The 12,769-nt window shown below is 45.4% G+C and overlaps 1 protein-coding gene across 4 annotated transcripts in view; it reads right to left on the bottom strand.

Moving 5' to 3' along the window:
* Rbm20 (RNA binding motif protein 20) overlaps positions 1 to 12,769 on the bottom strand; it is a 183,179-nt gene that overhangs the window by 30,117 nt on the left and 140,293 nt on the right. For 3 of the 4 annotated variants that reach the window (XM_075974388.1, XM_075974385.1, XM_075974386.1), the window contains exons 6-8: positions 10,010 to 10,150; positions 7,606 to 7,737; positions 1,151 to 1,230 (exon numbers count right to left, since the gene is read on the bottom strand). In XM_075974388.1, coding sequence (XP_075830503.1) covers positions 1,151 to 1,230; positions 7,606 to 7,737; positions 10,010 to 10,150 — 353 coding nt within the window. The remainder of the gene's footprint in view (positions 1 to 1,150; positions 1,231 to 7,605; positions 7,738 to 10,009; positions 10,151 to 12,769) is intronic. The other variant, XM_075974387.1, reaches the window with a different exon arrangement.

The raw sequence follows: 12,769 nt of genomic DNA, 5'->3' as shown, positions 1-12,769 counted from the left end.
TAAGGCAAAATTCCTTCATAATTCCTGCTGATAGTCTATCTAATAGTCTAGGCCTGTAAGCTGAAGAAAGATGCCCCAATATTACAAAAGAACCTTAAGGTGACTGTCTAGGCAACCAGATATCTCTGCTGTTTCTTAGTTTTGGAAGTTGATTTCTCTGAACTTCCTGTTTACTCAGTTAACATTTTATCGTTCTTGGGTCTCTGGTGTAGACTGAAGACTAGATAGTTATATTTTTATAGTTTTTCTTGTTACCAAGTTCAAAAAAGACCCTTACACATGTAAATGTTATACAGTTAGAAAAACATAAAGGCACAAGTTGTTTATCTAAAAAGATATTTTTAGGATGGTAATACAAGGTATAATAAAATGGTTTAGGTATAAAACTTGAATTCATCAAGATAGGATAGGTAATGGAGTATTTTCTCTAAATATGTCAAATGAATATGGATTGGACATTGTGAAATATTCTTGCTTGATGAGTGTTCTTATTATAAATACTTTGATTTACTACAGTTAATACATTTCCTTTCAATTTATATAATAACTGATAATTGTTCCTATTATATATAATTTTATTGTGTTGGAGTTAAAAGCTTTCCTTTTTATTTAGACAAAAAGGGAGAAATGTTGTGGAATAATCTTTTCGTACACTGTGAAGATGTGTAACTTTCATTGGTTCAATAAAAAGTTGAACAACCAATATCTAGATAGGATTTGGGGCAGAATGGACACTGGAAAGAAGAAGGTAGAGCCATCAGCCAGATGCAGAGGAAGCCAGACATGCTGAAGGAGAGGCGAAAGCCATGAGCCATGTGGCAGCACAGAAATGAATAGTTAATTTACGTTATAGGAGTCAGTCAGAAACAAGCCTAAGCTAAGGCTGAGCTTCCATAATTAATAATAAGTCTTCGTGCTGTGATTTGGGAACTGGCTGGCGGGACAGAGAAAGACTGGCTACAAGTTTCCAATCACTCTGGCTAATGAACTGTTTAAGGGAAGTGTAAGTGAAATAAACCTTTATGTCCCCACACGACTTTTGGTGATGGTGTTTCATCTCAGTATTAACCTAACCAAGACATCCTGTAAGAACCAGAAGCTAGAAGATAATCTGACCTCCAGGCCTCTGCCCTCAGGCCCAGAGCCTCACCTGTCAGCTTCTCGGAACATGTCCCTCTCCCTCTGGGAATGGATGTCCTGGATGATAGCAGCCACATTTTTCCCAGGTTTCTAGACAAAGTCAGAGAGATCATTAGAGAATACTGCTGCCGTCAGGGGGAAGCAGCTCTGTCCTGCCTTGTTTATTGCCCAGCCCACTAAGGGGGAAGTGATATGTTTTACAGGAAAGATAAAAGGATTGATCCAAAAAGTGAGGAGTGTGAGCATGAGGGGACCAGAGTAGGGATGAGGGCCCAGGAAACAAGGCATGTGAGTTGTATCTTAATAAAGCAGGTATTAAAACTCAAAAACTCTCAGTCACAACTGGGTAGGTTGCACCCCTTTAATCTCTGCACTTGGGAGGCAGAGGCGGGTGAATCCCTGAGTTTGAGGCCAGCCTGATTTACAGAGCAAGTTTTGGGACAGCCAGGGCTATATAGAAAAACCCTGCCACAAAAGAAAACAAACCAAAATAAAATAACTTCTCCATTAACCATGTCAAATGTTGATAAAGACTTTTATTACAAAGGCTAATCAGCTCTTTTATTCAGTGCCTTTCTCTATGTGACTTATGAAGACTTTCAGAGCCATTCAGACACTAATGAACATCACGTATCTCATTCTGGGCCATTCAGGTCTAGGGGGCAGAGGCTGGATATATGCATTCTCAGGAAGGCATGGCTGCTGCTCTGCTAGAGTTACAGTCAGGAGTAGGCCTGGAAGAAGCACCTGGTAAAGGTGAGAATGGAGGAGGGGCTGTCTGTGGTTTCAGAGTAAGAGCCTAGGGACACAGGGGAAAGATGTCAAGCCAGGGACTGGGTCACCTGTCAGATGTAGATACAAAGGAAAGAAAGACAAAAAGAAGAGAGTGGATCTAATTCTAAAACATGAAAAACCAAGGATTCAGACCCAGGAATTCTACACTAGTTTGGCCAGCTAATCCAAAGGATGCCTAGCAACTAAGGCAAATGGTATTTGTATTCAACAGAAAGTATATACCTCGATACTTTATAAGTATGTGCAATGCCGCATGCAAATAACCAGGTTGCCCAGAATGCACATCCATATCTGCTAGAATGGCACCAAACCTTGCAGAGCCCAAGGCTGTTGGGAAGACACCGAGGCTAAGCTGGGACTGGGAAGATCGCTCCTGCCCAGAATCTTTCCTTCAACCCCATACTCCTCCTAGACAGGGATGTCCAGACTCCCTTGAACTAGTCTTTCTGGCTTCCCCTAGACACAGGACACACGATGGAGCTGAGGAACATAATGGGAGCCACCAGGACCAAACTAGTCTGTGTGACAAGACAAATCATCTAAGAGGAAAATTCCAGGTCTCAAATCTGTGGCTTGTGCTGGAACAACTGAAGCAGGCAGTGGACAAGAATATGTACTGAAACTGAGAAACTTTACAGAATACAGTAAAATCCCCAGACTGGGTTGGGCAGGGGCTGTCTTTTGTAAAAAGTTTTAGAGGTCAATGTGCTGTGGGATAATGCTCTTGTACACTGTAAAAATTTGTCACTAATATTGCTATTAAAATGCTGATTGGCCAGTAACCAGGCAGGAAGTATAGGCAGGGCAACCAGACTAAGAGAATTCTGGGAAAAGGAAAGGCAGAGACACAGTCACCACCCAGATGCAGAGGAAGCAAAATGAGAATGCCTTACTGAGAAAAGGTACCAAGCCACGTGGCTAAACATTGATAAGAATTATGGATTAATTTAATTTGTAAGAGCTAGTCAATAATAAACCTGAGCTAATTGATGAACCCGTTTATAATTAATATAAGCCTCTGTGTGTTTCTGTGGGATTGAATGGCTGCAGGATCAGGCAGGACAGAAACTTCTATCTACATCAATGTTTTCTACTCTTCTGGAACTTAATGGCTTCCTGGTTGTTCCTTTCAGACCCAGGAAAGCAGGAATAAAAAGAGGAGTGTACCTTTATGGGGCGGCAGATAAAGGAGACAGGTTTTACAGAGCCCCCATGCAGGGCGGCCAGAGTGGTCATCTCAGGAAGCAAGGGTCACAATACCGACATCATTCCAGAAAAGTGGAAATGAAAGAGAAAAAAGTCAGTCTATGTTGACATTGGAGATGCCTTGTTGTTATAGGACAATTTGAATACACAAAAATGTAGAATGAATGTATACTGAATCCTGTCTAATCTCGCTATATCTGTACTCTGACCTTTTCCCACCCTGGAAATCCTTCTGAAGCAAACATCAGATGTCACTTCTCTTCCTCTGTTCTATGGTAGCCAATCAAGAGCTGCACAGTAGACCAGGACAGCTCTCCCTGTCCATACATTTTGTGGCTTCTAAGACAGGACAAGAGTCAAAGCTCACAGCAGTCCCAAGAAAGTGCTTGCTACTGACAGAGAGGGACCAGAACTTGGAGTCTTAACCCTGCCAAAGCATCCCTGGTTCCATCCTCCAACTGGCAGAGCCTGGGGTCACAGTTTATTGAATGTGGGGAACTCACTTTCTATGCCTAGAAAGGCAGAATAACGAGACATGTTTGGCATCCACCGAAAGTCTCAGGGCATGACAAACTGCACCCTATGGAAGCTGCTGGGATGGGGGTGCAGTGTTAGGTCCTCTGTCGGCTCTGCAGATGTTGGTCCAACCTCCAAAGTCTAATAAAGATGCTGAGATCCTCTATATGAGCCTGCAATTCATCAGAACCAGGCTCTATTAATGTGGCCCCAGTTGTTTCTGACATGACTGGTCTTCCCAGCCTGGAGGCCACCTTCCCTTCAGCTTCTTCCTGGAAACCCTCTCTTGGTACAGCTAATTCTCCTACCTTATGCGATTCTGCCAATCACACCACAGCCTTCCCCTGGCCACAGAGGCTGACTCGGGAACAGGCACATGTGCTAAACTAGTCCAATCAGAATGACGGTCAGAGGTCTTGTGGAGGCTATCAGGGTAAGCCTACCTCTCTGTTATTGAAGGAGACAAGACATGGCCTCTGAAGCTAGAGCTACAGACCGCTGTCCATGCCATCTAGAGGAGAGAGCTTGGGGCTGCTGGGAGCCATTCCATGGAGCACTCAGAAAACAGAGTCACGATAACAGAAAGCAGAACAGAAAACAACATCTTGATCTCATTTGGGTGCAAATTCAGCTCTACCTGAAGCCAGCTACTCCTGCATTTTCATGTACATGAGCCAAGAAATTCTTTCACGTATATCAACAGGCTTACTTGCCCACAAGTTTCTGCTACATGCAGTGTGTGTGTGTGTGTGTGTGTGTGTGTGTGTGTGTGTGTGTGTGTGTGAACTGATTCGTGCCAATGTAGGGACCATAAAGTCTATTACTACACAGTTGGAATATACTGAATGAAGGTCACAATGACCCAGGGGGACAGTATGACAACATGAGGGACTGAAAACCCATAGCAAAGGTCAGAAAACAGTATGTTCCAGGCCTTTGCCACTCAAATTAGGACCAGGAGGGACAGCACAGAAATCATAGCCTTCCTCCAGACCTGCCGAATCTGAATAATTCTGGCAGGAGCCCTGGTAGCTTTGGGAAGCTCTGTCAGAATACTGTCCGTCCAGTGTTCTGTCTGGGGCTGTGAGCACAAAAAGACCTGAGTTTCTGCTTTTTCGTTTTGTTTTGTGTTTTCATGTGAATGGTGGAAAAACCTCTCACACACACACACATAGAAACACACACACACAAACACACACACACACACACAGAAACACACACACACCGCATCTGGTGCAAACCCAAAGTAGTCTCAGGGTATTTGTTTGCTTTTTGTTTTGTTTGTTGATTTGTAGGTTTTATCTGTTTTGTTGTTGGTATTATTGAGACAGGGTCTCACTGGGTAGCCCTAACTGACTTGGAACTCACAAGACAAGGCCAGCCTGGTCCTAAATTTACAGAGCTTTACCTGCCTCTGCCTCCCCAGTGCTGGGGTTAAAGGCAAACACATCTCAGGTTTTCAGCATGGATCATCTAGTCACTACGATCTTGGGCAAGTTGTAGAACTTCGATGAGACTGAATGTCTTCATCTGTAAAAGTGAGATTATAATACCTGTCTGGCAGGACTGACGTCAAGATTAAAGTAGATAATGTATGGAATGGTGCTTAATACATTACTTGTCTCAGAGTAGCAGGACTCAATTACAGGCATACATTATGATGTGCTCTCATAATTACTGTGATTATCCGCCCTGCACACCTCAGAGCATGGTGATTGTGAGACTGAAAAGAAAATTGCTTAAAATCAAAGAACTCAAGTTCAGTCCTGCGCTAATCTGAGCACTGAGGTTCACAGAGGTTAACCGAGTTAGCTCGAAGCAGAAAGGGGCGGAGCCTAGGACGGTGCCGACGTTTTCCAGCCTGGCATCGGTCACGTGTTTGTTGGTTCTTTGTTTCCACGTCTCTCCTCACGTGCTTACTTCCGCCATGCCATGGAACCAGCTCAGCTACCACCCACAGTGGGCACTCAGGGAATATTTGCTGGAAGCAAGACTCAGACCACGTGATGTCTTGAACAGCCACTCCGCACCAGCCCGGGCTGTCTCCCTCACTAGAGTCTTACTAAGCCTTGGAACCTCAAGAAACTACTGTTGCTCACCCTAATTCGAATCTTATGACATTTCATTGGGAGGCCCAAGCTCCACTGGGAACTCAGTGTAGAAATTTAATTCCAGCCCTCGGGGGGGAAAACAGGAACTGGCTAGGTACAGAACAGGGTGGGGCTTTCCACCTGTCTCAAGCTTTTATTACAGAGAAAGAATACAGGTTGGGCCTGAAGAAGAACTGTTGGGAAGGAACTCCAGAGGCAATAATGAGAGCAGAGCAGAGAGGGGCCTAGGGTGAGGGGCTGACCTATTTTCTGTGTCTGCACGTGTTGACTTGCTAGACTGTTTGTCCTTGCTAGAAGCAACCTTACCCTTTGTCATCTGGTGTCAACCCTCAAGATTAAGGGCAAATTATGGGCTGTGAGTTATGAACAAATTGGACCCAAGTAAAGATGGAAATTAACTAGAAAAGAAATCTTATTAGGTAGAACAGTGGAAACATAAAATAAGAGGGTAGGTTTAAACACCAATATGGCAGCAACTATAATAAACCCAAACAGAACAATTGTTCCAGTTAAGAGAACAGCAAAGCAAACCAGAAGACACAAGATGAAAGAAAATCGCAGGCAGATGACTTGGAAAGAAACTTGCCCCCAAGAAAACCAGAACCAGTAAACATATGGAAAAAACTCAACCTAATGTCACCAAGAAAATAAAAAGTAAAAACTGTGCCCACCCCACACCCAAATTTAAAAGTCAGACTAATTAGGGCGAGCAAGAATGTGGACCACTACAGATTCTTGTTCTACGAGGAGAATGACAGACTGTGACGAAGCTCTTTGAGACGAGCTCACTGTCACCCAGCAGAGCTGGGGCGAGCCTGCCCGGCCGTCTAACAGTTCCAACCCTATCCATGTGCATCTGGACCACGGGAACAGACTTGATAAGTAGATTAGCACTGACGTTTATGTCTCCAAGCAACCCGAAGTCCATCGGCCATGAGAGAGATAAGCAAATGGCAGAGCCTCGCAACAACATTTTATAGAACGATGGAAATAGACACGGAAGAGAAGTGAAAGCAAGACAATGGGATTCCCTTCATATAATGTTTAAGAATGGAAAAAACTAAACTCCACTCCTCAGGGAGACCAGAGCAGGGAGTAGAGCTAAAGGAATGACACAGAAATGATGTTCTTCCAGAGGCAGGGGAATGGAGCCTGAAGAAAGAAGCGCAAGGACAGCCCCGAGGACTTCTGGGTATTGTCCATATTTCTTAACTTTTTTTGGTGCTTTTATGATGTGTATGAGATCTGATTCGAGATTAATAGTAAATTGCAACTAATTAATTCTATGTAGATTATACTATTCCTCAAGGAAAAAAAAGGGAAAGAAAAGGAGAGTACAGAACAAGTTAAAATGAAGCCAACACCCACTTTGGGCCTCAATGCGCCTGAGTCTGAGAGTGGTCCAGTCAGACAAGTGTTTCCTAGAAGGACTTACACGGGCTTCAGATGCCTCTGGAGGATGAAAGAACAAGGATGGGGGAGTGCTGGAGGAAGACAGTGTTAGCGGAGGTCTGAATGCGCCAAGAAGTTGTATTTAAGGGTGGACTTATCCTCATCCAAACACAGCTCCCCTCCTTCCTTCCTCCTTCTAGACTCCAGAATCCCCCTCGCTCCTGACTAGTCTGAAGCATGCCTTTCTTCCTGTACTTACCTCAATGAAGTTTTCTTTTTTATATGACTGTCATGTCCGTCTCTAAGTGGTATCCTCAAGATCAGTGACTCATCTTTTCGGTGTTTCCTAAGGTTTCCTTCCCAGCACTACTTAGATAAATACCTGGAGAGCAGAGGGCTCAGCTGATGCTTGCTGAGTGACCGACTGAATGAAAATATGCTGTACCTTCAGTTGCAGCTCCTTGTATCTCTTGGACATCCGAATGAGTAACTTCTCACCATTGATCATAGCAGACTTTTCTTGGTAGTACTGGACCATAGCCTGGGCAGCTTCTGTGTAAGCCATCTCTAAGAAAGCCTGGTGTGGAGGGTGAGACAGACAGTGGGCTTGACTTTAATGACCTTAAACACAAATCAGGACCAGGTAGGATTCCATGCTGATAACGTTAAGGACAGGTGACGTAATCAATGGAAACAAGCTGGAGTTGCAGGTCCTTCTAGAGTGGACTTGGGGAGCTGACCGGAAAACCCCATGTTCTGGAAATGTCCTGTATCTGGGCCTAGCGGCTAATTATAAGGGTTCCATATGTAAAAAGAATGAGTGGAGCTGAACGATGAAGACAGCACACTTTATGCCTTGGGAGGATCTGTTTTACAGCTCCATAAAGAGGAAAAATCAGCACAAGAAAGAACCCTCTTTGATCCCATGCATTCAAAGAGAACTTTTTATTAACTTCACCAAAAGAGCTCATTACAGGATGGCTCCTATCCTGGTTTCCCTGGTTACCAAACACTATTGTTAATTACGTATGTGCATCCTGAATTACATCATCCTATGGAAGGCCTCCTGGGATGGGAGGGCCCATTAACTATCAGTTCCCACGTGGGCTCTTGTGCACGTGGCCTTGGGCTGCCATTTGGTGGTGGTAACATCAGGAGACAGAAGCAGAAGCCCAGGGGGCTACGTGAGCTCCCATTTGTCACATTAAAAATAAATACATTTGAAAACTCAGAGGCTTACAAGCCCCTAGATTCAAAGGATGGCCAGGCTACTGCGGCTTGGAAGAAAGAAGCCCAGGGCACATCAACATGGCATCTCCCCTCTTTACTTAGCTGTTTAACATCAACACGGCGTCTCCCCCTCTTCATGTAACTGCTCTGATAAACACGGGGAATGGGCATCTCTATTCACCCCGTGTCTACAGTTTCTAGTAAACCGTGTTACTGGACTCTCCCATTTACCCAGTAGCTGTTGGCACAAATCGGTGGCTGCCAGAGTTTTCTGTCTGGTGTGCAATGGTGTGGGCTGATGCTGGTGCCTCTCTGTAGAGGTTTACAGTGGAGCAAAGACACTAATCCATCAGTCTATGCTTAGGTGACAATAGCCTTCCTCTGTAGGGAGCAACTCTTCCCAAAGTGACCTTCCTCCAGCCTAGTCTGCCTGTGACGAGGGAGTTCTTGTTGGGAGCCCCCAGTCCTCCCCTTCACATTGCTTCACCCCTCTTTCTCTACTGGTTAATTTCGGGAACATGGCTTTCTTTCTAAACCACAGTCTTGTGAAGTATTTGTGACAAAGAAGGCAGAACTCCTTAGGGTTTTGTTTCAAATGATGCCACCCGCTTTTTCTAAGGTCTCTTGCTTGATCTAAGTGTTGAGGACTTCTAGATGCCAATTCTCAAATGGGGAAAATACCTGATTAATCTAGGTAGCCATGTTGCCTTGATGTTAAATTGGCCCAACTCTGTACATTTACCCAACATAGAACTCCTGAGACGAACACACATGAATATCCCATCTCCAGGCTGAGGAATGGAGACCACTCAAGGTCCGCTGCAGCTTCCAGCTCTAGAGTTCATCCCCACACCGAATGAAGACTCCTCCCCCTCTTCTTTAACTTTACAAAGCAAAAAGCAGTCACTGAAGCAAAAGCAAATGGGGCTGGAGAGGCGGCTCAGTGTTTAAGAGTGCTTGCTACCTAACCATAAAGGGCTAGTTTGGATTCCAGCAGCCATGTGACAGTTAAGTGTAACCCCAATGCTGTGGATGGGCAGAGACCAAGAGGATTGTAGGAGCTTGCTGGCTGCTTGCCTAACTCCAGGTTCAGTGAGAGATTCTGTTTAAAATATATTTATGGCTGAGAGTTATAGCACAGGACACCCATCATCTTCCCCTGGTGTTTTGATAGGGGCATCCTGAGTTCAGCTCCCCTATGCCCTCCTGCTAGGTGACCTCACACGTGGACACCTCCCTGGCAGTTCTTGTCTGGGTCCTCACCCAGGTAACTGGCTTAGAAACTGGAACTGTAGTATTAGCTCCGGAGATGCACTGCACAGCGACGATTGGGAGTCTGTCAGCTCTTATTTGGAGGCCAATTAGCTTGTCTATGTTAAGGAGCACCCCATACTAAAGTGACACCCTCCCTTCCAGACAGTTCACAGGGGCTTACATCCGGCACAAGCAGGCATTGTTGGACCAGAGGAGACAAAACAGCGGTGCCGGCATAACCCGCTGTGCCCTGTCGAAGGATCCAGCTGCGCTCCACCTCTTTCTGTTTAGAACATGTCTACAGGCTCCTTTCGCCACCCTGTGGCATGTCATCTGTCCCGCAGCGTGCACGCGTGGAGGCCTACCTGATTCGTCGACTTCATGAGGATGTAATTAGTGACTTTGCCAAAGGGCAGTCCCAGGTTAATGACGTCATTCTCCGTGCAGCTGCCCTCCGGGAGATTGCAGATGTGCACCACTCGTCCAGCGCCGGCCCTCTGTGCAAACTGGGGACAAAGGGCAGGGCTGAGCCTTCCAAAGGACATCGCTTTACCCCTGTCCAAACATTCCGGATGGCCATCTTCCCCCAGATAATGCCAAATGGTCATTTATAAAGGCCAACGCATGAAAGAAACACGTTCGCAGATAACACAAAATGCCAGCTTTCTGCCTACTAGCTACAAAAGGGCTGCTGTGTCCAGAGAATAGTAATATACAAGGCTGGAGGACCGCTAAGGAAAGATGTCCTTCTACTGTTAGTGGGAATTGTATTGTAACACTCTTTGAAGATAGGTTTTCTCAATATTAAATAAAAATTAAAACATATAGAGGCCATGATCCCAAGAGCCCACTTTTGGAAGAGTGCCGGATTAAAAATCAATTATTAATGAACTAATTAAAAATTACTAATTAATTAATCAATTTAAAGGTGCATGTGTACAAGGTATTTGCTGAATACTTTATGGAGTAACAGAATGTTTTGGGAATAATCTGCATGTCCATCAATTGGGGAATGCCTAAGTAAATGACGGTTCAATTGTCTAAGACAAACTTCATAGGCATTAAAAGGAAGCCGATGTGCTGATATGGGAAACTTTTAAGACAAACGGTCGGGTGAAAAACAGGCTGCAAGACAGCACGCATACGATAATATTGTTTTTGGAAGGCAGCATTATGTGGAAATGGGAGAAAAGAAGTACTGTAAGATAAAGACTTGGGGTAAACTAAAGGGTAATAGTTGGAGGTGAGTGGCAGGAACCTAGGAGTTGATTATCCTCCCTTCTACAGCTCGGGATGTTTGAATTCTGTGCCTTGTCTGCAGCGAAATTTTGAAAGGGTTATCAGCAAACACAGAGAAAGGTGTGGGCGAGTATCAACCTGCCAAGGCCGGTTACCCTCAGAGGAGCAGAACAGGACCGGGAGCAAGGACGGACACGCTCAACCTGTTTGAGACAGCCCTTATACTGTTCAATTTACAATTTGAAAAAGTTCCATTAGATGAAAAAGTTGACAGGAAGGCTTTTGGAAACAGAATACGGGTACACAGATATTCACGACACCGCTGTGTGGTTTGTGGCAGCAGTTTTTCAAAACGTTTTCAGCCTTGGGGATCCTTTCTTCAAACAAAAACCTGCTCAGCAGCCAGATACTCTCAGCAAATAAAAGACCAAACTTTGGGGTTCTAAACCCGCCCTTCTCCCTACCAGGTAGACCCGAACCAGATCTAAGGAACACAGCAGTCAAGCCAGGACCCGTGTCTAATTCAAGCTACTGGAGGACATGTACAGATTAGCCTTGGTCCAAGATTAGTCAGCCCTAACATCCAGGAGCACAGGAATCAGGAAGCGGAGACCAACCCACCGTGGGAGAGAAGGACGTAGTCTTCAAACCCCAGCAAACAGTCGAGTGCCCCCGCCCACATCACAGTCATCCTCTCCACCGTAGGGTGAATTCAGGAGCTAATTGCGGTCTGACTCCCCTGAGGTAACACAGAGGGAGTAACACAGGCCCCATCCCTAACAAGGGCTGGTGCTTAGGGAAGCCTGCCATGAAAAGCCCTCATTTGTCTCATCAGGGCTGAGGACAATTAGACTCAATTATCATTTTCTTTTATGGTTCCACCTTGAATTAGAGAAGCTTCAGGTGCCCCTCCAGACTCCACCCTCCAATGGTGTCCAGACAACAAGTACGCTCCCAAAGAGGAACATTTCCCCTCAGGAGGAGCACCCCCTTCCCCTCAGGAGGAGCACCTCCCTGCATGGGGGAGTGTCTGAGCCTGGGCAGCAAAGGCTGAGCCCTTCTGTAATGAGGACGAGTGGAGGTCTATTACATGCCAGGGTTGTGACCTCCCACTGGGGTCATCTGAGGCAGATCCAGCAGAACTCCCGAGCAGAGCAAAGCAGCTAGTTCTCTGACTTCACACCCCGAAGGTTAAGCCTGGGCACTCTGCCTGGTGGGCTCTCAGGGCTGCCTCCCGTGACCTTGCGTGGCTAGCCTGAGCGATGCGTGCTTGGATAACACAGCAGCCAGACATGCAGGGTGACTCTGGGCAATCGCTCTCCCAGAGTGTCCAGTTGCCTAGTGACCAGGGATGGAAAGCAGCATCCCTCCCTTAGGGCCTCACTCCGGTCTGAAAGGACAATCTAAGAGGCCTTCATCTGAGCCCAGTAGAAAACACAGGACTCATCCCAGAGAACAAACCCCCAAACTGCCAGTCACCAAAGACCTGTTCATTCTACAGACTTCCATCAAAAGCACTGAGGTAAATTCTTCTCAAAGGACTGAGAACTCGCCCACACTCCAGTCAGAAATAGTAATGGACTTTTCATTGATTGTTTAGATGCTGTGAAAGATTAGTATTCTTCTAGTTAATTATCTCAATTTGGAGCCTCCCGACCAGATACCAAAATACGGGTTTTCTCAGCCATAGACCTCCAATGGCAAACCCCTTACTTGATCATTTTCTAAGTGAACCATGAGATGAAAATCATGATTTGTTCAGGGCTGTCTGGTTTCAGATGTGATAAACCCTATGCCGTTAGAAAGACAGATTGTTTATATGGATTAAATTATTTTGCTGATATTATTTAGAAAACTTCAGCCTAATTCTTTGCTATCTCTTTTGT

Source organism: Microtus pennsylvanicus, chromosome 5, assembly GCF_037038515.1.
Source record: "Microtus pennsylvanicus isolate mMicPen1 chromosome 5, mMicPen1.hap1, whole genome shotgun sequence".
In the NCBI taxonomy this organism is placed as follows: domain Eukaryota; kingdom Metazoa; phylum Chordata; class Mammalia; order Rodentia; family Cricetidae; genus Microtus; species Microtus pennsylvanicus.
The sequence above is the reverse complement of the archived record's forward strand: the minus strand, read 5'-3'. Positions and strand labels throughout refer to the sequence as shown.